The 13,116-nt window shown below is 38.0% G+C and overlaps 1 protein-coding gene across 1 annotated transcript; it reads left to right on the forward strand.

Moving 5' to 3' along the window:
* Positions 1 to 1,620: 1,620 nt before the first annotated feature.
* grxcr1a (glutaredoxin and cysteine rich domain containing 1 a) lies at positions 1,621 to 9,813 on the forward strand. Its single transcript, XM_066648505.1, has 4 exons — positions 1,621 to 2,028; positions 5,252 to 5,491; positions 6,793 to 6,858; positions 9,634 to 9,813. Exons 1-4 carry the CDS (start codon positions 1,621 to 1,623, stop codon positions 9,811 to 9,813), a joined length of 894 nt encoding a protein of 297 aa, XP_066504602.1.
* The last annotated feature ends 3,303 nt before the right edge of the window (positions 9,814 to 13,116 follow it).

Here is a 13,116-nt window from a genome sequence, read left to right on the forward strand (position 1 = left end):
GCTTAACAGAGAGGTGCTTTGGGTGAGACTGATGCAAGACATGATAACATTTGCTTTGAGCAGATGCAAACCACTGGAGTTTTGTTCGGCTTGCGTTTTGTCACAGTTTGCAATTACATGGGAAAACCAGTGCCAGATTTCAGATGGGAAATGGAAAGTACAGCAGCTGAAGCTCAGAAATCAAACATATTCACTTTCTAACCTGCTATGAAGGTGTACTGACAGTGGGACAGACTTTCTGTGTGCCGGTTCTGTAAAGCAATAATTATATAAATATTCAGTTTATAAAATTTCCACTTTACCCTAAATAATATTTGGTCAGCCAAGTTTAATGGCCAAGTAGCTTTCCTCTTTAGCTTTGTACTGGAACCTCTAATGTCATGGAAGCACATGGCCTAGACCAGACTTTCATATGTGGTTTCTAATGTCAAAAGGCCTAATGAAACTTAAATGTGATTTGAGCCATGTGTATTAAACACTAGTTAGGTTTATTAACACTACACTTCAGACATGTCTTGGGATGTGCTGGAGATAAATAAAATAAACATACATAATTCATCAATGATATATTTCAACACACTATTGCACTATTATTACACTATTGTAATAGTGTACTATTACACTATGATTATAATCCCTGCTGCTCTCATTGGAGAGAGCCTGGCTCAGCAGCAATGCTTTTGCATTTCCTGAAAAACCTAGCTGATCACAAGTGGCTTTGTTCCTTTTGTGATAAGTGTATCACATGTCTAGAGAGCTATTTCATCACCTGTGAGAAAAATGAGTTGTTGGTATTAAGTGGCCTGGAAGTGGTCTGCTGGGCAGAGTAAAGTCAGACAGCAGCTGCCTCACCACTCTGCCCTGACTGCTAAGGAAAGTGCATGGAGGGAGATCTTAGCCAATCAAAGAAAAGCTCACTACCTCCATATGTCACTCATTTGCCTGTGTGCAGCAGGTGTGTAGGTGCAACCCCAGTCTAATCTCACTAAGTGCCACAAGACTGCTCTGATATCACAAGTGTAATGGAATAATACTCAAAACACAAAACCAGCAGGAAATGTACGATTATAAAAAAGTAACATTTCCAAATGCTAAAGCTAAATTGAAAATTGGCACACATATCACATGCAAATCAGTGCATCTCTCAGAACATCCGAATCCAATCAGAATGCATTGTTAACATGGTTACTCCCAGGCCAAAAAGTTGTCTTTTCATATTAAACAAATGCATGAAATTCTATGTTTAAGCTTTCTTTATAATAAGAGATAAGTGCTTTAGGCTGAGAACTGATGGACATAAGTCTACTTCAACACAGCAAATTAAGAATAAAATAGCTTAAAGTATGATGAATATTTAAAGAGTACTATCAGTTTCCTCATGGTAGGCGTTCTCAGTAACCATGGCAGAGGTGCATGCATTATTGACATATTAACCGTAACTCTGGCAATGAGGCTGCTGCAGCCCAGCTCATAGTGCAGCTTTGTTTTTCTGGAGCGTACACACTGGATTACTCTGGAAAAGATGGGGAGATAAAGGCCAATCCTTTGTAAATGCATTTCAAAGCAGTGGATTAAAGAGATATATTTTGTGGGAAATGTAACCTACACTGGAGCTTTTCAATGGAGGGGACATTGGCGTCGGGGGTCGGTGAGAAGCCCCAGAAGCGTGTGAGGTTTCGTGTGGCGTCTGGGAACAGTGGACGGGTGCTGAAAGAGATGTTTAAGGATGAGGGTCCAGCTGATTCTCTGGATTCAGACTGTACCAGCAGCTCTGAGGCTGACCGGGCCAGTACCCCCTCCACCAGCGGTGAGCTGAACGGACATCCAGGTGGCTACCTGGGCTCAGAGCTGGATGACAGTGAAAGCGAGCCAGACGACCTGCTACTGTTTGCTGGAGGAAAGGACAAGGACAGAGTCTTCAGTACCAAACGGGTCAACATCCTCAGCAAGAACGGAACAGTGAGAGGAGTCAAACACAAAGTCAGTGCCGGCCAAATACTTTTCGACAACCTGACTAAAGTCAGCGGGGTGAGTAATGACCACAAGGATGTGGACATTCAGGACAGTCATGCCTACAGCAGATTAAACCACCTGAATATTTCATCATTTCTTGTGAACAGAATTTTGGTTTAATGCTTTAAGTAAGGGGTCCTGATGAACAGGGTCTGAGCAGGTGAATTACCAAATTATGCTGGACACCAGCCCTCCATGACAGAGATTGTGCACTATACCACTGAAATATAGGTTACATAGTGATACATAGTGAAATGTGGGTCCCATAATTGTGGTTTTGAATACTATGGACTTATTGTTTGCTCCTGACTATGTAACCTATATATTAGTTCACAGTTGTTACTAAATAATTCAGTGTACTTGGTAATCCGTAATACTCATATCTGAATACCAAACTTTAGTGTGAGGAGTTCTGAGTTGTGTTCACTTCATCAAAGTACTATGTGCTCATACAGAAGCAAAGTCTAGCTCCACCCCATTCCAAAAAACTCAAAATCCAGACTCTTCTAAGAATTGTCTGTAATGAGTGTCCTTAAGGGGTCAGTGTGCCCTTCCTGAGCAGCGATTGGTTACAACTGCTCTCTCGCTGTCTCATGCTCTGGTTGGACAGACGAGCTGTCTCAGAGGACAAGGTCACTATGATTAAACATTAATGATAAATTTCTTTAAGTGTTTCAAGCTAAGCTAATCAGCTTGATGAATTCTCTTGACTTCCACTTTCTAAATACTCAGCTCACACAAGCATCTATTTACCAATAAAATTTAATAAGAAAACTTGAGCCCAATTCACTGATTTTAATATTTTTAAATATGATTTTAAGGTTTTAAATTAGTTACAGGATTTTTACTTTATTGGAATTCATTATGATTTAAAACACAACTTATTGTGTATACATCAACATACAGAAATTATAGTGTACAAATTTAACTGAAGCAAAACACTGGGATGCTGGGCAAAATGAAGATGAAAACGAAATGCAAGGAAGTGTAAATCATTTAAATCCTATATTTAATTGAAAATATCACAAAAAACAAATTATTTTATGTTGAAACATAAACAATTTTATAATATTTGCCCAAATTTTAATTTGATGCCAGCAACATATTCCACAGAAATTGAGACAAATCTCTTTACTACTGAGCTTAACATTCCAGCATGTGTTGATATTTATAAGAATCCTTCGTTCTGTCTATCCCTAAATCTGTCCAAAGAGTTCAGTTTTGTTACAACAGTCCACTGATACCTTCTTCAGGTTGGACTCCAGCATGTCCTTAGCAGTGATGTGGTATTGATTATTTGTATACCTGATAAGCCTATTAGCAAAAATCATAGATATGGACCATCATCTAGATCTTGTTTTGACTTCAAAATTTCTACTTAATTTCAACGTCATAATAACAATTCAAATAATACACATTACAAACAGGAAGTGTTTGGATAACTTTGACATTATTTTCTTGCTTTGTAAGTCAGCCACAGATAAGCCCATGGCTGCTGGTTTAAGTACAACTTGAGAGTAATTGAAGACCAATATCATTTTATCCCCTTCAGGTAGAAAAAAAATATGTAATTTAACCAAGATGCAAAAGCTTTCAGATTTGACTGTACGTACCAAACGAAAGATTCTTGAGCGCTGATTTTAGTGGCTTATGCTTATGCAGGATTTTGGATCGATGGCTGATCTTTTTCTCAGTGTTTGTCATAAAAGTAGTTGCATATCAGTGCTCCTGCTCTGGAACGTTTTACTAGCCCTGTGGCCCAAAACATTTGTGAGTTATTTGTGTGTGCTGTTGTTTTCAGTTTTTCATCTTCTTAATAAGCACAACTCACACATTTGAACAACCGTATGAACTGAAAATGCACTTTAGCCTTATAAACATGTCAAGATTAGAGGAATGGCTGAAAAGCTTCTGGATATGTGTGTGGAAGGCATTGATTTTGTGTAATCACTCATAGCAGATCTGAGATTGGACATGAAATTCAGATTTTCAAAGCATTTCAAAAGCAATTTCTGAGTGAAACACAGCTATTTACTGTGGAAATTACATGAAGAATGTGCCTTGTGTATTAATGCTGCTAATAACATTAGAAGGCAGGGTAGCAGAATGCACTAATCCAGTGATTAGGGGTGAAATTAAGCTTCTCTGTTCACTGTATGCTTTATGCCCAAAAAGTTAAATTGGGTGAAAAATGCACAGCTGTGTGTGGAAAACAAAATTCACTCTCTGAATGTTTAATTGACCCTAAGCCCACAATCACAGATTGAACAAAGTAATTTAATGTAATCTCCATAACTGCATTCATGTAGATACCTCCTTTAATAGGTATTAATAGCTAAGTGGTCATTGACTTTTGGCACTTACAGTCAGATGTGTGATTTTCATAGACACAGGCTCCCTCAGCCTTACTTTTTCGCAGGTGTTTGAACTGAGTTTTGAAGCTCATGTCAGACTGTATTCTTACACATATGGTGCAATTGTTGTCAAATAATGGCCAATAAACTTTGGGGTCCAGTGTTTGCTTCTTTAATCCACAAAATGTTGATGTCAGCATAAAGACCCATCAGTTAGCACTGTATTCTCACTTGTGAGTAGTTGAAAGTAGTTTGAAAAGCAAAATCTTGGATGCAGATTCCTCCAGATATGCCCAGTCATAGATTTGTTAAAGTCCATCGGCACTTGATTTAATTTAATGAAACTCTGATCAAGTCAAACCAGGTAGTGAATGATAACTGCAAAAAATACTGGAGAAAACACATAAGAAGCACATAAAAATACTACCTACTTCAACATTAGTGTCCTTAGTGTACTGTGTTGTATTTTAATGTAGCTACAGAATCTCTGTTAATTTGTCATTGTTTATTCACTGGATGTAACTTGGTTATACTAGTCCTATTTATTGTACTTTCTCTGTATCTGTACTTTATTCTATTCTTACAGATTCAGTGTACATACAGACATGTACCCACTGTCAGTTTATTGGTCATTGTACATTTCAGTAGATGCGTCTTGGTCATTGATTATTCAGTGATTGCCTCTAAACATCTCTCTATGTAACTTACTGAGCATTATATTTTATTTTAATCTTATTCATAGCTACTTTCTGTAGTAATCTGTCTAAATGCATTTTGCAAACTGAATACATGGTTAATGTAAATGTCTTTCTGGTGCCAAAACCTTTGGTGCTCAAAACATGATGCTCACTTATGCAGATTACTTTTTTTTTTTTTTTTGATAGCCTGAGCTGACTCTGGAGTTTGGCCGTATCGTGATCTACACAACCAGTTTCCGTGTAGTCCGTACCACGTTTGAGCGCTGTGAGCTGGTGCGCAAAATCTTCCAGAATCACAGGGTGAAGTTCATGGAGAAGAACATTGCTCTGGACAGTGAGTACGGAAAGGAGCTGGAGGCACGCTGCAGAAGGGTGGGAGAACCACCTTCACTCCCGGTGGTCTTCATCGATGGACACTACCTGGGGGTCAGTTTTCTTAATAAAGCCTTTAAGACATTGTGTATTTTCCTGAGTTGTTATTTATGATTATAGTGTACATTATGTTCAACTAGTTGTAACAAATATGGTAGCAAGTGCACACTATATGACCAACATTTAAACCACTTCCATGATGACTTTAATCTAAATGAAAATTAAGTCATGGACGGTATGTAATATGGCTTTATATCATGCAATTCTTGATTAATTATCAAATCATTTTATTTTATTTTTTTGTGTAAATGTTTAATATTTCACTGCACAGACTTAAGTCAGTATCATATCATTCATTTTATTTTCAGTTATTTGTTCAAACCTTTAGTTTATATGTTTATTTTATGGGGGTCTACCAGGTTGTTGCATGGTTGTTAAGGTTCCCATTTTCTCTGTACCTTTGATCCATATATTTTGTCCTTTAAGTTCCTTTTTCTGTATGCAAATATCTTGGAGTCTCTTCAGAAATGTCTCCTGAAAGTGAATTTAAACCTGTTCTCAGTGGCTATTTTGTCTGCAAAGTAAATGAATAAAAGGTGGTCACTGACTTTTGGGCAAACAAATGACTTTATGATTTTAAAAAATGCTGTGTAAATAAAGACATTTATATTGATAATAGTAAAAATAATTAAATTAATAGCCAAACACACATTTACTAATATATTCATGATTCAGCGTAGGGTTGTGCCATATCATTTCATGTACTACAATGTAGCACATTTCTTTTAAAAGATAAAAAAAAACAATATCATGATTATTGTGATATTCTGACGTGTTTACATAATGACATCATGCAGTTACATGTACTATGGCACACATTTACTACGTCATTTAGGCACAGTGACCGGTACGGTGGAAATTTGCTCTGTGTTCAAAATTTGATTTTAAAATATTTTTTAAAAATTATAAAATATCAATATTCTAAATAATTTTAATACAATATCAATATCTTGGTAAGTTACGCTTATTTAAAATAAGCAAATGTTTACACATTTATTACATTTGTTTATTGTTTCTTCTGAATGTTTGAAATTGTTAGATTTGTACTAAAATAAAATACAGATTATTTAAATATAATTCAAACAAGAAACTAAATATATTATTAATTTAATACAATTTATATTAATATAACATTTATTTTGTTATAATAGTGTGTTCTTGAAATTAATAAAATTATTCTCAGTTTTTTTTCATATCGCCAATAATATTGTTATTGCCAAAATACAGTGAAATATTGTGATATTGTTTTAGGGCCATATCGCCCACCCCTAATTCAGTGAGTTTGTATTTTACAGGGCGCAGAGAAAATCCTGGGTATGAATGAATCAGGGGAACTGCAGGATCTCCTAACCAAAATTGAGGTAAATAGTGATTGTTTTTTTGAGGCTCACCTTCACAAGGAAACAAGGAAAAAGCTCTTACCCACTGAAGAGCTGAGTAAAAAGAGGATTCAGGCTGTGAGAACCTTTGCTGCAGATACACTTTCAGTAAAGCATATCAAAGCCTGGAATAAACAACTATGAATTAAATATCACAGAACTGTGAATACATTTTGCATTGACATCAATAAATGCCCCATAAATAATGAATTATGGCAGCATTGATTTAGAATGTGACACAGATTGAAGAAAGTGTATGCTCATCACACAGACTCACATATTCACACACATCTGGAGGTCCATTCAGCTGTAGTGAGTCATGCACTGTGACTCAGACTGACTAAGAATGCCAAAGGCAATGAGCTTTCATAAACCTTGACTCTGTATATAACCCACCTAGGCCTTCTAGGTGGAAATGCCTTCTTATATTTAGTGAATTCTTTGAAGATAATAAAAAAGATATATATTAAATATTGTATAGTTTATTAATATTTATAGTTTTGGCCAATGCAACCATTTTATAGGTGTCCTTTGTATGACCAAAGTTTACCTGGGAAAGTGATGTGTGATCAAAATTCCTACTGCCATCTGAGGCCATGTTTTGTGTGATGTTAGCCAAGGCAGGTGTTTGTTAGCTCACACAGAAGGGTTGCGCAAGGCACATTCTGCTCACAGTCAGGATACCAGTTACAGTGTGTTGGCAGCAGTTTGAGAAGAAGCTGTAGCATCATATACAAACCCCATTTCCAGAAAAGTTTAGACACATTGTAAATACAATAAAAACAAGAATCTGTGATACATTAATTCTCTTGAAGCTTTATTTAGCTGACAAAGGTGCAAATAGATTATTTCCACTGAACAGCTGGACTGTATTTAATAAATAGGAACAAATTTATATAGGAATTTGAGGCCTGTAACACATTCCAGAAAAAAAGATTAGAAGACAGTATGTTCCACAGTATGTTTACTTTTCTTTGAATTACACTGCCTTATCTTGTGGGAACTGAGAATACCATTTTTTGCAAGTGGGACATTAGCCCATTCAGCCTGATACAAGGCTTTACCTGCTCAACAGTCCATGGTCACCACTGCCTGAGTAACCTCTTCATGATGCACCAAAATTGAATTCTGCATATAATACGTGTGTGGCTTTCTCCTTGTGTAATAGTGTTTCAGGTTCCATTTCTTGATGCATTGCCAGAATTTGTTTCTTCACCATTTGCTAGCTCTCTATTCTGTTTGTGATTACAAAGCCCCAGTGTCTGTGAATGAGTAAATAAACAAACTGTCTCAGTCCGGTATGCTAGTGTTTCTCTCTCTTTCTCCGTTGTTTTGGACAACGGAGAGAACTCCAAATGTCGGGAAGCACAAACTGAAATGAGGATTACTCTATTCAGGCTCCATAGATGGGTATTATTGACTTATTTTTGCTGTTTCAGATCACTTAAGGAGGAAGTGTCTCCAAACTCGGGAAACAGCTAACTGCATTACTGAAAGTGCTACAAATCTAAACAGCTCGATTTACAAATGAGATCCTGTGGTAATTCAAACAGTGAATAAAAACGTACAGACAAGTCAAACTTCATGCACGTACAAAGTAATCCCCCCCCCCCCCCCCCAAACACACTAATCCACCTTAAAAGACGTGCAGCTTAAAACTGCATTTCCCCACAATCATAGATGTTCCCTTTAAGTGAAAACATTTTTTGAAGTGCTCCCAAGCCCATGTGGCTATATTTATCACTGAGTTTCTTTCATTCAACACTGATATCCACCCTTTCTCTGGACTAGTATTTTTACAGATTTCCGTAATACCTTCACAATATTAAGCATGCTGTTATAAAACACCTAATCATGCATTGAAAAATGATGTTTGACAAAACTCTCATAAAGGTTGGCATAACATGGTGAGCAACAAACTATTTTTGAATGATCCTTTTATATTCCCCTGTGTATAGTGAAATAGTACAAAACAGTGTGACATTAATTTTCTATAAACCTTTCTGTCTTATTTTGCCCATCCCAACTTATTGTGTCAAATTCCAAATGATTTTTTAAATTAACATCATCAAGATGTTCAGTGAAAATATTGGAAATATTTTTTTTGTATTATTGTCAGTTAAATCATTCATTATCTGTAAGCGCTTATCCAATTCAGGGTCGCGGGTGTCCAGAGCCTACCTGGAATCATTGGGCGCAAGGCGGGAATACACCCTGGAGGGGGCGCCAGTCCTTCACAGGGCAACACAGACACACACATTCACTCACGGACACTTTCGAGTCGCCAATCCACCTGCAACGTGTGTTTTTGGACTGTGGGAGGAAACCGGAGCTGCGACACTACCTGCTGCACCACCGTGCCCCCCTTAGTTAAATCAAACAAACAAACAAAAAAAAAGCCAAAAATCATGGAAATGGTGTGTGTAAGCAGGTGGTACTCAATTACAGAGAATTCATTTTCAATGTCACATAAATCCTCCAAAACACTTTGAGCATCAGGAATAGAATAAATCATTAGTATACTTCCTGGAGACTGTAGATCATCCATTTTCTACTCAGGAACCCTTCATATGTCGTCAGTTTCTGATTCCAGGATATTTATTTATAGTCGATGGTCTATCCTCAACTGGGCAGTGACCCTGATATATGTAAAATTCTTCTGTCTTCCTGAACTCAGATCATGTTTATACATGTTTATACACTATGTTCTGTGTAGTCCATGCTCTCTTTCTGATATGCGTGTTTTGCGCTCTGCAGAGGGTACAGCATCCCCACACATGCCAGACGTGTGGCGGCTTCGCCTTCGTGCCCTGCTCTATGTGCCATGGCAGTAAGATGTCCGTCTTCAGAAACTGCTTCACGGACTCATTCAAAGCTCTCAAGTGCACGGCGTGCAATGAGAACGGCCTTCAGTCATGTCCCAGCTGCTCTAACTAAGGTCTTCTTCAAGTGCCTGCTCACCTACAACGTCTCCAACCATCTCCCTTCCTCTCCCCATTAGCCATGCAAATGACTGCACCAGATAATGAGAGAGATGACTGCTGTTTTTTTTTCTCCTGTGGGGATTGTCAATAAACTTTGTTTAGAAGAAATCAACAACATCTGCCAAAGCATGTCTTCATCCTTATCTTTATTTTGTTTTACAGTATGTCTGTACATTTAGCAGATCTTTATACACCAGTGCAGGAAAGTGAACATTTTCAAAGTACAGTCAAATTCCTTGGGTATTAATACATTACATTCCTGCGATTAAGAAATCAATGCATTTCAAGAAAATTAGACACAGCTCACTGTCATCCATTGGGTGGATCATCAAGGGGACAATTAAATTTTTTCCATCTGCAAGGTAATGAGATCATTCATTCGTTGTCTGTAACCACTTATCCAGTTCAGGGTCGTCGGGGGTCCCAAGATTACCTGGAAATACTGAGCGCAATACAGGAACACAGCCTGGACTGGGTGCCAGTCCATCACAGGGCATCACACACTAACACCTATGGATACTTTTGAATATCCAATCCACCTATCAATGTGTTTTTTTTTACTGTGGGTGGAAACTGGTGCACCCAGAGGAAACCTACACAGACAAAGGGAGAGCACATCAAACTCCCCACAGACAGCCACCTGAGAGCTGTGTGAGAGAGACACTACCTGTTGTGCCTAGACAAATATGATAAGACTAATATGATAATTTAAGACAATATGGTATTGTAATCGACATCAAGTATGTCTCAAATTCTGCCCAAAATAGCTCTTTTTAAAGATATGGGTGTAAACTGTCCGCTTATTTCAGGAACATATTTACAGAGGCGCATTATAAGTGAACTATGTACAAATAAAAACCCATTTCATATATTCTCTTCCCATTTTACAGGAGTAACTACTATATGAATGTAGATAACACATTTACAATCACACAATGACATCACTGCCATTCCGTCAGGCCACATTAACACTAAAAACTCAGCATAAAATAATTAGAGAATAGCAACTGATTGGTTTAGGAATGGTCGAACATGGAGTAGCACAATAAACTGAACAACCAATTATCATAATCTCCACCCCCCACACACTCTTGATTATACGTAAATGTGTGTCAGAGACAGGGTGAATTATAGGAAAGAAAGAAGTGTCATATTACTTCAGATCCTAACAAATGAAGTGGATGACACTTGATGGCACAGTGCAGCAGGTCACTGACTTGAAATAAAGAGCTAAAAGAAACTTTCAAGACCAATAAGTGGAAGTCTGTCTCCTGAAATGAACCACTTGGTCAGCATTCATTTTATTTACTGGAATCCTAGAACTGATTAGGAACTGAAAATAGCTTCAACATACAGGTCTTGTCAGCAAAGATCCCCAGAACAGTTTACCAAAACAAAATTAAGCATAGGTCAAGACTGACAGTATTCCAAAATGGTGACTGGTCACTGATACAGGACTAAGATTCAGCCCCCTTGGGAAACTGCCCCCTAATGTTTGGTTATATCTCTGTGTCAGGAAAGTCACTGATTTCAAACTATTTGCAATCAAACACAAACCTGGAAATATCATCTGAGATGTTGATGTGTGCAATAACTTGCATCTGAAATGGCTGAACTATATTTAAAATTGGTAGATATTAGTACATTCACACAGTATATGCCAACATCCTCGACTCAAAGCCTTTATGTTAACCTCACCACAGGGCCGTGACATTACACTCAGCCTACGAAGAAATTGTGATTCTTGATTCTGAGATCACAGTCTGAAATTCCTAACTTATGAACAAAACAATATACTCATAAGATTGAAGCAGGAAAAGAGGAGGAGTGAGGTGTTAGCTCTTGATTGTTGCTGTTTGGCTGGAAATGTTGATACATTAGATATGCACTTAAAAATGCAACCAATTCAGCAATAGCCATCATTTTCTCAAATTAATCTATATCACCTTATAAAACTGCCATTATACTGCCTGGATGCATTAGAGCCCGATGCCTTTATAAATGGCCGTCTTCGTGTGGGAAACCCACTCCATGGAGGATAAACTGATTTTTGGACTACAAAGCTATTGTTGTCTACTGTGAGTTGTACTTCATAGGGAAAATATAAAATTAATCACTTTTATTTATATTTGCAAGACTGTCGGTAAAAAATATAAGGTATTGGTCTATCTGATGTCCATTATCAACAATTCATTGTGACCTCCACTGCATCCACTGTTACATCCCTTCTTGCTAACATTTCAAATCCAATTTGCCAAAAGTGGTGTCCCTGTTCAGATACTTACACCCTGTATGCATCCTTCATAGGCAGCAATGGAAAGATACAAAGGAAAGAGGGCTGTGACACAAGCAGCAATGTGTCAGCAGGGAACAAGAGGTCAAATTATCTGTCATGTCCAGGAGAGTGTGTTGTCGTCTGCGCTGTACAGTGTGTCCACTGGAGCACGGCTCAATGAGAAGCTGATGTGAACGTACAGATGTGTACAGATGTTGTCAGAAGCTGTGTCCCAGAAAACGACAGGCTCCTTCCTGAGGTCTGTGTCTCGGTGCTGTCATAGCCCTGTACAATGCTGCTTGATTCTTATCCCACAAGGCAGCATTGTAAAGAGGCTCACAGCACAGAGCAGCGGCTGGAGAGTGCGGGTTCTCCTCAGAAAACACATTCAAAATGCGCTGATCCAAAAATAGGCAGAGAGATCAAGCAGGTTTACTGCACAGATCCCGCTGTCATGTCCAGTTTTCAACACATAAAACGAGCTGCCAGTGAACGACGGTAAACGAGGATAAAGCAGGAGAGACGGTCAGCTGCGCCCCCTGTCGGCGAGTCCGTGATAACGGTGAGAATGTGAGGGAAACGAGGGTTAACGCCGTGTTCAAACAATGTAGCTTACAGCAACAAAAGACAATAAACCACCAAGGTGCTACAAAACCAAGGACATGTCTAAAATGGTCAATTTCACCTCGCTTGGTCTTTTTAATTTTCATTTATATCGAAACGGTACAAATAAACAAAGAAAAAAACATACAAGAGCCAAAAAAAAAAAAACACCTCACAAAAATAGCTGCTGTCATTCACTACAGAAATGTAAACAAATCCCCAAATTCTTAAAATAGTAACTGAAAGCTTTTACACATTACTGTGCTCTCCTCTGCGTCGTCCGCGTCCAATGGGAAGTGAATATATTATAAAGATTTTGTGTTGTAATATTACAGTAGATTTTTCCCTGTAAGACAGCAGCATCGACGTTTAACTGTT

This window comes from Hoplias malabaricus, chromosome 17 (genome assembly GCF_029633855.1).
Source record: "Hoplias malabaricus isolate fHopMal1 chromosome 17, fHopMal1.hap1, whole genome shotgun sequence".
NCBI classification, from domain to species: Eukaryota; Metazoa; Chordata; class Actinopteri; order Characiformes; family Erythrinidae; genus Hoplias; species Hoplias malabaricus.

Bases quoted from the DNA above. Each gene is read 5' to 3' on its own strand.
- grxcr1a (XM_066648505.1), top strand. From the start codon at position 1,621: ATGGAGGGGACATTGGCGTCGGGGGTCGGTGAGAAGCCCCAGAAGCGT. The intron at 5,492-6,792 runs GTCAGTTTTCTT...TGTATTTTACAG, and splicing joins TCGATGGACACTACCTGGGG to GGCGCAGAGAAAATCCTGGG. The intron at 6,859-9,633 runs GTAAATAGTGAT...TGCGCTCTGCAG, and splicing joins ATCTCCTAACCAAAATTGAG to AGGGTACAGCATCCCCACAC.